Here is a 14,989-nt window from a genome sequence, read left to right on the forward strand (position 1 = left end):
CATAGTCACTTTAAGATGTTTGCTTGTTTTAGTTTTTTGTTTGTTGCGGTTGCACCCGATTCAAGAGCCGAATGGCTCACAGGGCTATACCAAATAAATGAAACTGAAAAACTGAAAAAAAACGTGCATACACACGTACGGAATTATGGGATTGCCTGCAGATGCTGGGTACTTGTTGATTCACCCGAGCAGAGATTTGATGAATTCCAACGATGCAAGGTGGCAAGTCAGACTCAAGAATATAGATTTTTAATTTTGATTTAGAGATTTCGTGACTGCAGGGATTCATATTCTTGGTTCTTTTGGTAAAGTCACGTAGAAGGGAAACAATAAAATAATAAAATATTTATTTTTTTATTGTTTCCCTTCTACGTGGTGACTTTACCGAAAGAACCAAGAATAAGAATCCCTGCAGTCACGAAAGCTTTAAATAAAAATTTAAAGGTTTTATTTAACTTCACTCGTGTTTGTCGTGGTCAAATCTTGTAATCAAAAGTTAGCCTACTTCCTGTTCTTTGGTTCTTTCGGTAAAGTCACGTAGGTAGAAAAATAAAACGAAATAAAAATAATTCAACACGACGTTTCGATTGCAACACAAGCGGTACGTCCTCAGGCGGGAAAAAATTATCCAGCAGTGGAACTGTTGTCCAATGAATTCCACATTTCGCACACGCACTCAGATCCGGTGACAATGCATGCAATGTATCAACATCGGCATCAATTAATCAATCAGTTGGCTCTCTTAAAGCAATTAACATTTTCGTGTGGACGGCTTATTAATTTAATATTGTGTGTAGGTCAAAAAACGCCGTGTCTCTTGTGATCAAGATGTCGCCCGCTTTCCCTTGTCTAATCGAGTCATTTACTTTTTAGTGCACTTTAAAATAAGTAATATTTAAAATAACCTTTTTTAAACACGTTTTTATGAAATGTACTAGTAATGGAAGAGCTCCAGAAAGTGGCCCCGAAGCTCGCCATAACGTAAGGGGACCGTGGGCAATTACAGCCAACGTCAGTTGAGCGTGGACAATTAGACCCAAATTTTGATTTAAAGCTTTCGTGACTGCAGTGATTCATATTCTTGGTTCTTTCGGTAAAGTCACGTTGAAGGGAAACAATAAAATAATAAAAATATCTAAAACAATAAAATTCTCACGACGTTTCGACTGTAACGCAAACAGTCATCATCAGGCGTGAAAACCCAACGGCAAGAACATTTGAAAGAAGTGGCGGTTTGTATTTATTTATTTATTTTTAAAACGTTAGCACCACGGATAGCGATTTGACAGTTTGTTTAGAAGGACGAGTCCATCTATGTTCGGAAAGAGAACATTTGACAGTTTGTTTAGAAGGACGAGTCCATCTATGTTCGGAAAGAGAACATAGATGGACTCGTCCTTCTAAACAAACTGTCAAATCGCTATCCGTGGTGCTAACGTTTTAAACCGCCACTTCTTTCAAATGTTTCTTGCCGTTGGTTTTTCACACCTGATGATGACTGTTTGCGTTACAGTCGAAACGTCGTGAGAATTTTATTTTTTATATATATATTTTAATTAGACCCAAGTCGAAACATAACATATAAAAAAAGAATGTTTAAAAATAAAAAATAAAAATATTTAGTTTGAATTTTTTTTATTGTTTCCCTTCTACGTGACTTTACCGAAAGAACCAAGAATAATATTCTAGATTTTGTCGAAAGATTTTTACCGTCTCGTTTTCTGTTATTTCTGTTCTGTTCTGTCTCGTTTTTCCTGTTTTCTCATCCTGTTTAGCCTACTCCGACTACTAATAATAGAAATTATCAGGGTAATAAGTTTGTTAAGAAAACAATGGAAATAATAACATTCACCTTTGTATTTAAGAAACGTGCGGTCGCAGCACGTGGCTTAATTCAGAGCAGAATATATTTTAGGATTCTAAGCATTTAGTGCCGGCAGCATAGAAGCTCCAACAGCCAAACTAAAGCAGCATTCACGAGCGAGAGACGTTCCAATCCATTCCGCACTCTTTACCTTGTTTTTTATTTCCCTTTTTTTATTTACGGCTGTACTAAGAGTACTCCCTGAGATTGCCCCGCTCACGAAAGGCATTTTTATTTATTTATAAAAATACGATGAAACGATTGTTCATCGCGTTGCTTTATGCCTGGCCGTAAACAAACCTCAAGGGACGTGGCAGCGCCCCCTACCCCCACCCTCACCAGCGTAGGCCGCGTCCACGGCCGCCGCCGTGATCGTGATTTTTACGGGTCGAACGCGACGAGGAGGGGAGCGAAATCGTCTTCTTCTTCTTCTTGACTCGCTTGCAGATTGAAAACTCATTTCGTCTCCGATGAGCACGGTTGGCTATGTACGGTGCGAAAGAAGTTCAACGTACACAAATACATACACGCCTTTATTGGATCCAGATCCACGCTCGCCACCGTTCCAACAAGCGCCCGCCCGCCCGTTGCCCCCCCCCCCTCCCCTCTCCCCCATCTCGGTGCACATAAATTGCACGTAATTGTTAAAACAAATTCCTGCGCCTGCATCCCATCGCAAATTCCTCGCACGTATCCTCAAAGTCTCGTGCGTTCGCCCGGGAGCCCGAGGTGGAGGCCGTAAAAGTTGACGCATGGGGGGGGGGGGGATGGGTGGGTAGGTGGGGGGGGTAGGTGGTGGGGGGGGGGGAACCACAGCAGCGCGCGTGGCCCTCGAAGGGCGTCGCGGCCTCGCTCGTCCCAGCTCCGACGCCGACTCGCGCCTCCGACCTTTTTATTTCATTCCTCGCAGCAGCAGCAGCAGCAAAACGTGATTTAGCGCACCGGACCGCGCCGCCGACCGACCGACCGACCGCGACAACGAGGGCGCGAACGCAAAATTGGCCCGAGGTCGCGGGTCAGAAGTGCCGCTTGACGCGAACCGTCGCCACCGATGAGATGCGAGAGAACAGAACAAACAACCGCCAGCACGTGCCGTCAAAGTGATTTCTCGCTCAGAATGAGCGCCGAGGGTCGGTGCTCGTATCGCTTTTACAGCCCTGAGCCAGTGGCGGCAAATTCCACGCTCCGAGGGTGGATTCTTATTCAACCGATCGATCTGCTCTGCAAGTAATATCATAGGAGTTTGGGGTTCCTAGGGCCACGTTCAAGGAGGAAATGTTCACGGTCATGTGACACAGCAGGACCGTGGGAGATGGGTGGCGGCGTCGTAGCGTGTCCTTCGTCAAGCAGTGGAATGACCGATTACGATGATGATGATGAGGAATTAAAATCAGATGCGGAAGGGTGATGCCGTGGTAGAGGGCTTGACTCGCAAGGTTGCAAGTTCAAGTTCCAGTCGGGAATCAACTCCGCGTCCCATGTTATCTCTGTGGTCGGTAAAATTTAAATAGGTACCATTTTGTGGAATGTCCCCAGTGGCTGAAATTTAAATGCACTCGCCACTTCCACAGAAATCTTGAATCTCCACTGCACGCGTAGAGCCGCTCATCACGGACACACGTAGGAATGAAAATCCAATCCAATGCTTTGTGTAAATTATGAGAAACGCCTTTGAGAATGCATGCAGGTGGGAAGCAAATAGATTTCACAGCACACAACAGTGCGCTGATCACAAACAGCAGGATGGCACGACTCCCATCCACACGCCGTGGCACGCATTCCATTTCGCGACATCATTGCATGCGTGAGCACGTTGACGAACGTCTCAATAACGATCTCCGAAGACTCCAATCGCTTGTTGCTGGAACTTCTCTTCATTTGGTGGCAGCGGTGCGGTTCATCGTCGTCATCGTCGTCATCACCGTCATGCCGCGTCAACAGAAGAGCCGCCGTTCATCGGGACGGACCAGCAGGAGCCGAGAACGCAGTCCTCTTCAGCAAGCCGCAAGAGTTCGTCCCGGCCAGAGACAAGACTCGCTGGCCATCGAACAAATACGGTCACCGCGTCGCGCGCTTTTAGATGTGCTCCTGCGGCCGTCTGGAACGCTCTTCCTTCCGATATATATTCGGTTGAAAACTCATTTCTTTAAAATTGCTTTTTGTGTTTAGTTTGTTGTCCTTCCCCCCCTCCCCATACCTCCGATTAGCACCGTTGGCTACGTCCGGCGCGAAAGAAGTTCAACGTACTTACATATATACGTACAGTACGTACAAAGCAGCGTGTGCAAGCGAGCGGCGGTGACGACCGCTCACCGGATCGCTGCTCGGTGGTTTGCCGAGACGGTGCCGCACAGCCACCCCCCCCCTTGCCGCCTTTGTCCGGACGTCAACCACAGAGCGTCGGCGGCAGTTGCCGTCGTCATGGCGGCAGTTGCCGTCGTCATGGCGGGAGTTGCCGTCGTCATGGCGGCAGTTGCCGTCGTCATGGCGGCAGTTGCCGTCGTCATGGCGGCAGTTGCCGTCGTCATGGCGGCAGTTGCCGTCGTCATGGCGGCGGCGGTCGTCCCGAAGTGAAGTGGGGCCTACCGACGCGGCCCTCCTTCCTGCCGCACAAATTTTAGGGGGGGGCCGTGCCAGAACGACAACGACGAGCTGGAGGCACGACTGCAATGAGAGCGAACACCGACGACCCCCCAATCCCCCCCCCCCAACTCGTCCAAAGTGAAGAGTGACGGGAAACGGGGGACGTCGTGTGATGCCGAATCAGAATATTTATCCTGCAGAAATCCGATGAGCCACGAAGCTCTTTTTCACAGCTGTACTCGGCGGCGGGAGGCAATTCGGAGGCCTCCCGACGGTTCGGAGCTGCGTGCCGGGGCCTCAGATTGGACGGAATTGGAGGCACTAAAGGTGCTGCCAATGGCGTCGGGCCGAGAAGGTGCTTGCCGGCGGCCTCCGCCATTCCCGCGGAGAGTCGGGCCGCTCCGCGTGCCGCATGTCCAAGCGACGGGCAAAATGTATGGCCCTCCCGTCGGGCGCCGCTCGGCGCTGCCGGAACCTCCTAAAGAATCGCGGCAAGTCGGACGGTTGGCAGCGGGGCGAGCGAGGAAGGCTCCCATCGGTCGGGCGGAAACGGCACGATGAAGTGTGGTGCTTCCGATATTGAAAAATGCGCGTGGTCTTTGGCGGGGAGAACGGTTGTGTGAAGACGTTCATGCTCTAGTGTACAAGACGCGGCCAAACATAGCCCCTGAGCTTGCCTTGGCCCAACTGCCTCCGCGTAGTTCATCTCTGTCAAGACTCTACTCTGGAGACTTTACTTGTGTGTGTGTGTGTGTGCCTGTTCGTACGTGGGCCGCTGGCTGTCGGGATGGCCGCATTTTCAACGCTTTTGAATCGATGCCCGTAACGCGGCCGCCAACAGGCAGCAATCCGGCCGCACGTTCAGCCCTTTTCGGGAGCTGGTGGCTTAGGCAAGGCTGAGAGAAAATTGAATGTCCAATGGTGGCGGTCACGTGACATGCACGCGAGGGACGATGGGAGTCCGTGCCCTTCCTGCTGTGTGCGAGCAGCGGCACATTTTCCTTGCGCGTTGTGGCAGTCCCGAGGTGCGCAGTGCGCCACGCTCGCACAAGCACGGAGACGCTTCGTCCTTGACTTTCGCCGCAATTAGAGGATGATTCCTCGCAGTGCGGGCGACTGTAACCGGCTGTTAGATGCGATTACTTGGCTCCTTGGCTCACTGCACCATTTTCGTTGTTGCCAAGATAAAATCGCACGCATTCTGCCGCTGCAGCGGCCTCGCTCGGCACACGCAGGGTCAGAGGGAGATAACCCTCGTTTAAAACCGGCTTACAGCTCGCTGAGAGCAGAAGTCTCCTTTCTCAGGGGGATATCTTGGGTCGAAAAAATATACGGCGTGCGGAAAATACATTTTCTGCGAGGGGAATAAAAAATAGAAGCAAATTCATCCAAACCAAAAACAGGACACGGGAAACTGCAAATTTGATTGGCGTTGCTTCCTTACGGAAATATATTACCTGGTCGAGGCTAAGGATGGAGTGGCAGCCATTGAGAGGCTGTCCACAGAGGAGATGGAGCGACGAAACGAGCTCCTGCTGCACAGCTTGCCGGGTGAATCGTTACATCGCAGAAGTACGAAATACCGCACCGGCTTGGCGAGTCCTTCATCCAGCAGCTAATTGACCACGGCTGATGGCTTTTCTTGATCGTTCCCTCGATCTTCATACATCAGCCGGTCCAGAGATTGAGAATCGAATGGCCAAATATCCCAAGTAGGGGGAGACACCCCGCCGGGTGAGAGTGTGAGAGACTGGTTAAAGATTCGGAAACAGTCCCTGGATAGTTTTTTTTTTACCTCTTATGGTTGATATTGTTCGCGAAAGCCTGCATGTTAAACAGTCCATGGAACCTGGCTAAACCTCGTGTCTAGTTTGTGCAGGCCGGGCAGCTTGCCAACCGCAGCAGCTTTGGGCATGAAGTGCGTTGAGATTACTCATTGTGTTTTTTTTTCGGTAAAGTCACGTATGTAGAAATACAATAAAATTATATTAAAACAAAAAAACAATCACGACGTTTCGATCACAACGCAAGCGATCTTCATCAGGTGTCAAGAAGATCGCTTGCGTTGCGATCGAAACGTCGTGATTGTTTTTTTGTTTTAATATAATTTTATTGTTTTTTTCTACATACGTGGCTTTACCGAAAAAAACAATGAGTAATTTTATGCAGTCACGAAAGCTTTAATGCGTTGAGATTGTTAGCGGGGCGGCATCTGCGTACCAGCACGCCTCCTTCCATTGCAGCCAAAGGCTGGACGAGCATCCGATTCAGCTGATTGGTCGACTGAGATATTGTAATCGACTCCTTTTTGTTTTTGTGTGTGGTTCCCTTTAAAAATGACCCGTGACCCCAATCGCACCGATGACATCACCAAGCCCAGCCCCATCATCTCCCGGCCAGCGGCACGCACGGGAGCGGGGTCGAGACTTTTTATTATTTGTTGCGTTCTCCGTGTAGGGTGACGAACGGGGTCACCTCACCGATAGCCCAGCGCGACGGCGCAACTTGAACGGGGTCACCTCACCGATAGCCCAGCGCGACGGCGCAACTTGAACGGGGTCACTTCACCGATAGCCCAGCGCGACGGCGCAACTTGAACAGGGTCACTTCACCGATAGCCCAGCGCGACGGCGCAACTTGAACGGGGTCACTTCACCGATAGGCCAGCGCGACGGCGCAACTTGAACGGGGTCACTTCACCGATAGCCCAGCGCGACGGCGCAACTTGAACGGGGTCACTTCACCGATAGGCCAGCGCGACGGCGCAACTTGAACGGGGTCACTTCACCGATAGCCCAGCGCGACAGCGCAACTTGAACGGGGTCACTTCACCGATAGGCCAGCGCGACGGCGCAACTTGAACGGGGTCACTTCACCGATAGGCCAGCGCGACGGCGCAACTTGAACGGGGTCACTTCACCGATAGGCCAGCGTGACGGCGCAACTTGAGATGTCGCGGGTGCTCGGCACAAAGCGTTGCCGGGGAGCGGTGGCAGCAGCTGCTTTGGCAACGATGACGTCTCGATCTCTTGATCTGTTGACTTTCAATTGAAAACCACTGGCTCATGTCAGCCAATCGTAGGTCTTGACTTTCGACTGAAACCACTGGCTTGTGTCAGCCAGTAGTATTCTCCTTTTAACCACCCCCACCATTTTTTTTTAAATCACTTCTCTCCTGTTTCCTATTCGCCCGAAATCTGCCTCTTGTCCCTTTGTGATGATGAGGACCCACTCCAATACCTCACATTTGTTTTTTTTGCTTTCCAGCAGGGGCTGCGTGCGCGTTCAACTGAGAAGTCCATGAGCCACCAGGGGTCGCCGTTGCACTCCGTTGCCGACACAGAACGCATAGCTCTCGACTTGGGTCACCACATTTTTAAGGAGGTGTTTTTTTTGCCGCACAATGTTCAATGCAGGAATGTTCGTAGCAACGCGGCTAAAATTGTTCTCTCTGGCGTCTCCATTTACGTGCCATGAAGAAGGGCTATTGCCCGAAACGTCGCCTGTTATATTTTTATTTTAAGGCCGCACAGCTCCCCCCCCCAGCTCTCCCCCCCCCAGCCCCCCCCCCAGCCCCCCCCCCAGCTCCCCCCCCCCCAGCTCTCCTCCTCTCGCCTTGAGCCCAATTACCAGAGAGTGGTGTGGTTTGTTCGTCGTCGTCGGCGGGCCGATAGCGATCCGGGGACACTGCTCACAGGAGAGTAGCAGGGAGCACTCTGTGCCAATGCCATTGACACATTAACCACTGGCGATAAATAAGTAATGTTCCCAGAATCAACACGGGGGGGTGGGGTCGCACGCTAAGAAAATTAACCCTCCAGCGCCGGGCTTCCTAGCCGGCGTGACGCGCAGAACAACAAAATGTCCCAGGTGAACCGTCGCCGCGGTGTTCCTTTGTTTGTTTTTGAAGCACCGATAGGCAGGAGAAACGCAGAGTTTGAACGAAAATAATCTCACCTTGTATGGATTGATATAGATCAACAGACAGTCGCGGAGACGGATATGCACAGGCGTTGAAATGAACGCAGCAGATGGACACCGACATTTATGTGTCGGCACCAGTTCCGTCCGTAGCGGCGTGCCACTTGCGCGCACGCAAACCCACGCATCATCATCGGCAGCAGCCACGATCAATCTACTGCTGGATGAGGTGCGCACAGTGAGTGTGGTGGCGCCATGTTGCGTGGGTTTTTCTCCGCATTTAGAGTATTTGGCGGCTCTAAATTTCCACGCGATGAACCACTTCGTTGAGCTATCATTTGTGGACAAATCGCTTCTGAAAAAGAGCTGTACAACTTAGTGGGCCTTTCCTGGTAAAATTTAACTTAGATTTTATTTTTACCTTTTGTTTTAAAAGTTTGGTTTTGGTTTGTGCCATGAAGATGGAGTGAGCGCTTCGTGTCCACCACCGTGGTGGATGGCCAGGGCTGTATTTCGGTTATGAGGGGCTTCATGGTAATAGGAGAGATGGGCTTAAGTATTCCTTACATATAATTGCAACAACAGTAAAATGAAGTCATCAAATGCGTTTATTACCTATGTAACATTAACATGTGTATTTGACTCAAGGCAAAGTCATCAAACGTAAATCACTCACTATACCAATTTCTTCGAACAAACATTCGGTTTTTTTCTCCTCGCTTTAGCCGCTGTGGCATAGTCACGAATTATTTCATCGCAATCCAAGCACACAAAAAATGTTCCCGATTGCCGCGCTACCGTCGATCAGCTGTTACCAACAACGTAGGCCTTGCGAAATCAGGGCCTGAACCTTTATTAGCCTGTGGGTTAATCCGGCCCTGTGAACGGCGTTGAGTTGTTGGCATTGCGGCAGGCCTCAACACGCACGGTGAATGCGGCCCTGTTGTCCGTAGTAGGACGTCGTCCGTTCACGGTGGCCAGTGGTGGTTGTGGTGGTGCTTGTGGTCTATTCAGGGCCCAAAGCAGGAGTTGTTTTTGGAGACTCCCCTCCTCTCATCCCATCTCACTAAATTGACAGCGAGATGGCAGCAGAAGTATAGAGAAGCGATGGAGGTGTACCTCGCGAGATGAGACAATGTGGACAAAAATAGAGACGAGAGAGATGCAGACGAGATGGTCTGCTGTACTAGTGACGAATTGGCATTTTCTGTTTACGTGACAACCCTTACTAGTTGGCTGTGCCGAGTGGTGGGGGGTTTTAACGACACATTTATAATGACGTTATTAATGCGAATTGGGTTATGTTATATTCAGATTTGAATTCGAGCGGATATTCGACACGCCGCTATTTCTTGTATGAATTCCAGGCCCCCTTGAGCTGCTTGGGGACCCTAAGCCTTTGCTTGGTTACTTTGGGCCTACAGCCTACCACACAGTGTGGCAATCTCGTGGTGCAAACTCACTGCGAGGCCAGGAGCACTGGGCCAGAGCAGGGCCAGACATTCAAAGGTGGAGGCTGCCGACACGGAATTCGCGTATAAAATGCAGCACAAATGTCTCACCGCATTTGGGGAGGGTTCCCTTGGCTAAAATCACATCCGATTAAATAACCGACACGTTCTGTTTTTTTCGCTTCGAGCAATTCCCGTGCAGCCGGGCCAACGATCTCCCCTTTCCGCCGAACGCGAGCGAGCGAGCGGGCGGGCGGGCGTGCACGCGCTTCACGCGAGCTCTCCAAAAGGAGGGTCGAGTTCAGATTCGTCGCCGGCTCCCGACGAACCGCGACGCGACGGCTCGTTGGGTTGAGCAGCACCCGCGCGGCGCCGATGGGTTTGGCGCGCGCTGCGTGGCCCTGCAAACAAAATAAATAATTCAGCAACAAAAATCTAATTAATGACCCGCGAGCGAGTGTTTCCATGGACGTTTGAAGTCGAGAGGGCTTAGGTATTTTGCTGTTGTTTGGCGGGGGGCACGGATGGGTGGGGGCGTGGTTGGGCACAGGAAGGGGTGGGGGGGCACTAGAGGGGGGGGGCTGATGGGGGGGGGGGTTCTCGTGCCACCCCTGCGTCGTTGAGCAGTTTGTCTCGTTCTGATTTTTCGTCAGTGTGTGACCGGGGGGGAGCGACGAGTCACTCACGGCTTTCATGCATACGTACGCCGGTGCCGACTCTCAACAGCTAGGTTGCCACTTGTCCCGGTTTTCCCAGGATCGTCCTCTTGGATCAGGAGGAAGCAGCTGCTGTCTGGGGGAAGTCTGCCTCGTCTTCCCGGGGCGTGAACACTCCTGGTTTTCTATCAATAATAATTGTAATAATTATAATAATCGTACGCCACCCAAGACGATGCACTTCCGTGCGGTTCTCCCCTCCCTCGCTACTGCGACATCAGCTTATCCCATCGCACGTCAGAGGTGGCAGTTTGACCCAGGAGCCACAATGTATCGTATTAGTCGTGGCACAGGGTGTCCACAACAAGTGTTGTCGTCGTCCATTATTCACGAATTATAACTCGACAGCAGATTGAGCTGGGCCCGGGGGGGGAGGGGCCGGAGCGGAGGGGGGATGCGTAGTGCTGAGATTTCCAGCTTTTTAAACAGAGGCCGCGAAAATATCAATATAATAACAAAATTCTGGGTCTCAAGGGTAGGGAGAGGGGGGAGCGGGGGGACATTGCCCCCATCGCCCTGCACTTGGATCCACCACCACGAGCGGTGTTCACTCCTCTGGTGGCGGTGGACGAATTGCTGCCATCTGCATGCAAAGAATATATTATTGAGGTGCAGCCCTGCAATTCCCTGCTCGTGCCACTGTTGACGGAAGGGCCCTCCACTCGAGGAAGCAAGAGAGAGCCTTTCTGGAGGATGGGTATTTTGGCCTCTTCAACACTGGCCAGACAGAAGTCTCTGAAGGGGTCATCTCTAAACGCGGCCCCGTGCATGAGTGTGGCGCGCTTGTGCGATACATGTCTGCGGTGGATACATTGTGCGTGTGTGCGGTGCGTACGATGCGTGTGTGCGGTAAGGTGCAAGTGTGCGGTGGGTATGTTGTGTGTGTCTGTGTGCGGTGGATACGTTGTGTCTGTGTGCGGTGCACGTGTGCGGTGGAAACATGCGGTGCGCGTGTGCGGTGCGTGTGTGCGGTGGATACATCGTGCGGTGCGTGTGTGCGGTGCCCGCAGGCTACGACTGCCCCACCACGGAGGGCGTGTTCGAGTGCGCGGCGTCCGTGGCTGGAGGGACGCTGGCGGCCGCCGGCTCTCTGATGGACGGCTCCTGCGACGTGGCCCTCAACTGGCCCGGAGGGTGGCACCACGCGAAAAAGTAACGCGCCGGCAACGTGCGCGGAATTTCCATTCACTTCCCGCGTAGACCGAGCGGGTCCGGAGGTGGGTGGGCGGGCAGGCGGGCGGTTTTGCGCAGTGCCCCGCTTGGCCAGGGCTCACCTCTCGCACCGAATGTGATTTAATTGCTAACCTCCGCCGATCTATTTATCACCTCTCCGCATTTTCTTCTTCGCTTTTGCCCTATATGTTTTACCTACCTTTCGAGTCTACCGTTGATGCCGTTGAATGTGCCACTTGGCAAGTGGGCTGGAGCGGTGGCGCAGCGGTTAGCACGCCGAGCTGCGAGTTCGACCGCCTGAAAATTATTCCCGGCCACGGCTGTAGCGTCAGTGGCGAGTGACAGTTCAATCGTTCCTGCTCCCCACCATCCCCCTTTTCACCAATGCGCACTGACCAGCGTGGTGAAGTATGTTCAAACAACCACTATATAAGCCAAAACAGCACGGGAAAGGCTTTCATCCAGCAGTAAATTGACAAGGGATTGTAAATAATGTGCCATTATGTTTTGTGTGTAGGAGCAGTGTTACAACAGGTGCCGCTGAAAGTATGTCTTCCTTTTTCCCATGTTAGCAATTGCTTTGTGTCAACAAACATAACTCCATACAAAAGGTTGCCCAGTTAGCCTCAACGAACGTTGGGACAAGTGCAGCCAGCGTGTATTAACCCTGGCGTGGCACACAAGAAGATGATGTTGGCCAACCACCCACCTTTGTCTCCCCCGTGCTGATGTTTGCACACTCATTCAGAGCTGAGTTTAACCGAGGGAATTCCAGGACAGGTTCCAATGCCACTGATATTTTCACAACCACATAACGTAAACCTGAGTCACTGATATCTAAAAATGTAATGGGGAGCGTAAACCACTCCACCACCGCCTATGCACACATACTTTACTTGGCATATGTACACATAATACCCCCCCCCCCCCATAGCATGAACAGACTTCTGGGGCAAGTGCTGTTAGCGAGCAGCTGTGAAGACTAGAACAGCACACGAGGTGGTGGCATGGCCAGTACCGCGCCCGGCCGCCTTTGTCTCCCCAGTGCCGTCGTATTACCACAGTGCACCGGCAAACCCGTTTATAAGGCTGAGTCGACCCAGGGGAGGCCCAGGACCTGTTCATATATTCGTCACCGATGTTGGCCGTGACCGGTTATCGAACTCGGGTCACCGGGTTGATGGTGCAGTGCGGCTAACCGCTACATTACCACTTCCCTGTGAAACGAACATCCGTGCACACACGACAGAGGTCCCCCGTGTAGCCTTAGTATAAATTTTGGGGCAAGTTCTGTTCGCGAGCACCTGTTGAAGACATGTACGCACACGGAGGCGTGAGATTGCTTCGATGCAGAGAATGAAACGGTTTGCAACACCCTGACGACCTAAATATCAAACCTGTGAAGTAACATAATTGTCTGCCTGTCCTCACGTCTTCACGCCCATTAAACACCTGGCTTTCAGGCGAGCGGTCCATCAGCAGGGCACGCGAAAGTAGGACAGCTGCGGTGAGCACAATTTTGTAAAGTGGGCAAATCCCCTTTGGGTTTTTTTACGCCGAATTAACTTCTTAGGCGGGAGGGAGGCTTTGGAACGCTCATGCAGGCCACTATGCCGCCATTCGGCAGCGCAGGACCACCAAAGCTCCGGCAATGTCATCGCTAAAAAACAAGATGCGGGCACGGCCACGTGTGGAAGCCCGCATCGTGCGGCGTCATTTTAGACCCTTTTTTTAATCTCAGGTTTTCTAAAATTAGATCGCTTTGATACGTAACCCGCTTGGTTAACAAATTTGAAAGTCGCGAGTTAAATTGCCCTTTTGAGGTTGTATTGACTGTGACTCTCTTTATCCAGGATCGATGAAACGAGCGTCACTTATTGGTTCTGGAAGTCAGCAGCGGTTGCTCCCTGGATAGACCCGGCCCTGCCATGGGATAGTGGAATTTGACTTTTCTGAGATTCACATGCCAATATAATATAAACAACTGCCTAGCTACCAGCACAATGTCCGATGTTTCGCTCGACGTGCTGTGCGCTCCTTGGACGCGAACTGAATTCGGTCCACAGGAAAAAGGCTCCAGCGTGTGGAGCGAAACGTCGGGCACGAGGTTCGGCCGCTGGATTCGAACTGCGGTACCTCTGCACGCCGCGCTGACGCCGCTGGGCCCCTGGGTCGCTGACGGAAAAATAACCGGATGGAAATAAACGCGGGGAGATCGAGAGTTCAACGACTAATGCTCACCGCCAAAGACGCAACGGATTGTCAAATCGCAATTCGATGAACGAATCGAATGTGGGATTTTTTTTTCTTTTTACGTTCCCGGCGAACGTTGGCACCTCCAGTGGCTGCGGATGTTGTGACGCAAGTTCCCAACGCCTTGCACGTGCAGCGTTTACAAACGTCTGAACGACAGTTTACTCTCGCGTACCGATCGACGCGCGCGAGAAGGAAAAACGCACGGAACCTACAATCGCCTGCTCGTGCCACTGCTGGCAGAAAAGCCTCCACTAGTCGGAGCTCTCTTGACCTCCTCTAGAGGATGTTTTGGCCTTCTCTTCCACGCTGGCCACACATCTTAGAAGAGGTTGTACTTACCCACACTTTGCGCAACCACACACGACCTGTCGGTCAGCGATACACTCCGCCGGTCTGTGACGCGGTTATCCAGGCTTGACCACCTGAATGTGAAATTGTAATCATTGCTTCTGCATCTACGTGAGCAGCCGTACGAAAGAGGAAGATGGTGATCAACAAGCTGTAGCCCTGGGTGGACAAGTGGGGGGGGGGGGGGGGTGGTTGCAGGGAGATTGGTGGGTTTAAGAAACTTGTCCAATTGTTTCAACTGCTGAACCGGTGACCTGTTGGGATTGCAAGTGCGGCGTGCTGACCACTACAACCACGGCGGCATCCCTGAAGCTTAACGATCGACGCTAATCGATAGTCATCAATGCGTCTTGACTCCCCTGCCGGCCGACACACCCATAATGCATTGGCAAGTCACTCCTTGTGCACGGTTTGTGCCAAGCGTCAGCATAACAATCGCCGCGTCTCAGCGTGCTGCCATCTCACCGCTGCCTTTGTGCAACGCTCTTTAAGCCCGAGGCATTTCCTCCGAATCTCAGGAATCTTAAGGAGCCCATGGTTTTTTTTTGTTTTACCCCCCCCCCTCTCTCTTCGCTCGGCTCTTCTCATATCCCTATATAGCAACACAGAAACAGAAAGTGATGCAAGGAGGAAATGCCGTTTGGCTCCTTTTGTGCCATCACGAACATTCCTCGCCG

At 51.7% G+C, this 14,989-nt stretch overlaps 1 protein-coding gene across 4 annotated transcripts in view; it reads left to right on the forward strand.

Annotated features, from left to right (window-relative positions):
* The window catches only part of HDAC8 (histone deacetylase 8), a 192,502-nt gene that overhangs the window by 11,700 nt on the left and 165,813 nt on the right, over window positions 1-14,989 (forward strand). For all 4 annotated transcript variants that reach the window (XM_076074671.1, XM_076074672.1, XM_076074670.1 and 1 more), the window contains exon 4: window positions 11,546-11,687. In XM_076074671.1, the coding sequence (XP_075930786.1) occupies window positions 11,546-11,687 (142 nt within the window). The remainder of the gene's footprint in view (window positions 1-11,545; window positions 11,688-14,989) is intronic.

This window comes from Petromyzon marinus, chromosome 49 (assembly GCF_048934315.1).
Source record: "Petromyzon marinus isolate PM22_M1 ecotype Great Lakes invasive population chromosome 49, UKy_Petmar_22M1.pri1.0, whole genome shotgun sequence".
NCBI lineage: Eukaryota > Metazoa > Chordata > Hyperoartia > Petromyzontiformes > Petromyzontidae > Petromyzon > Petromyzon marinus.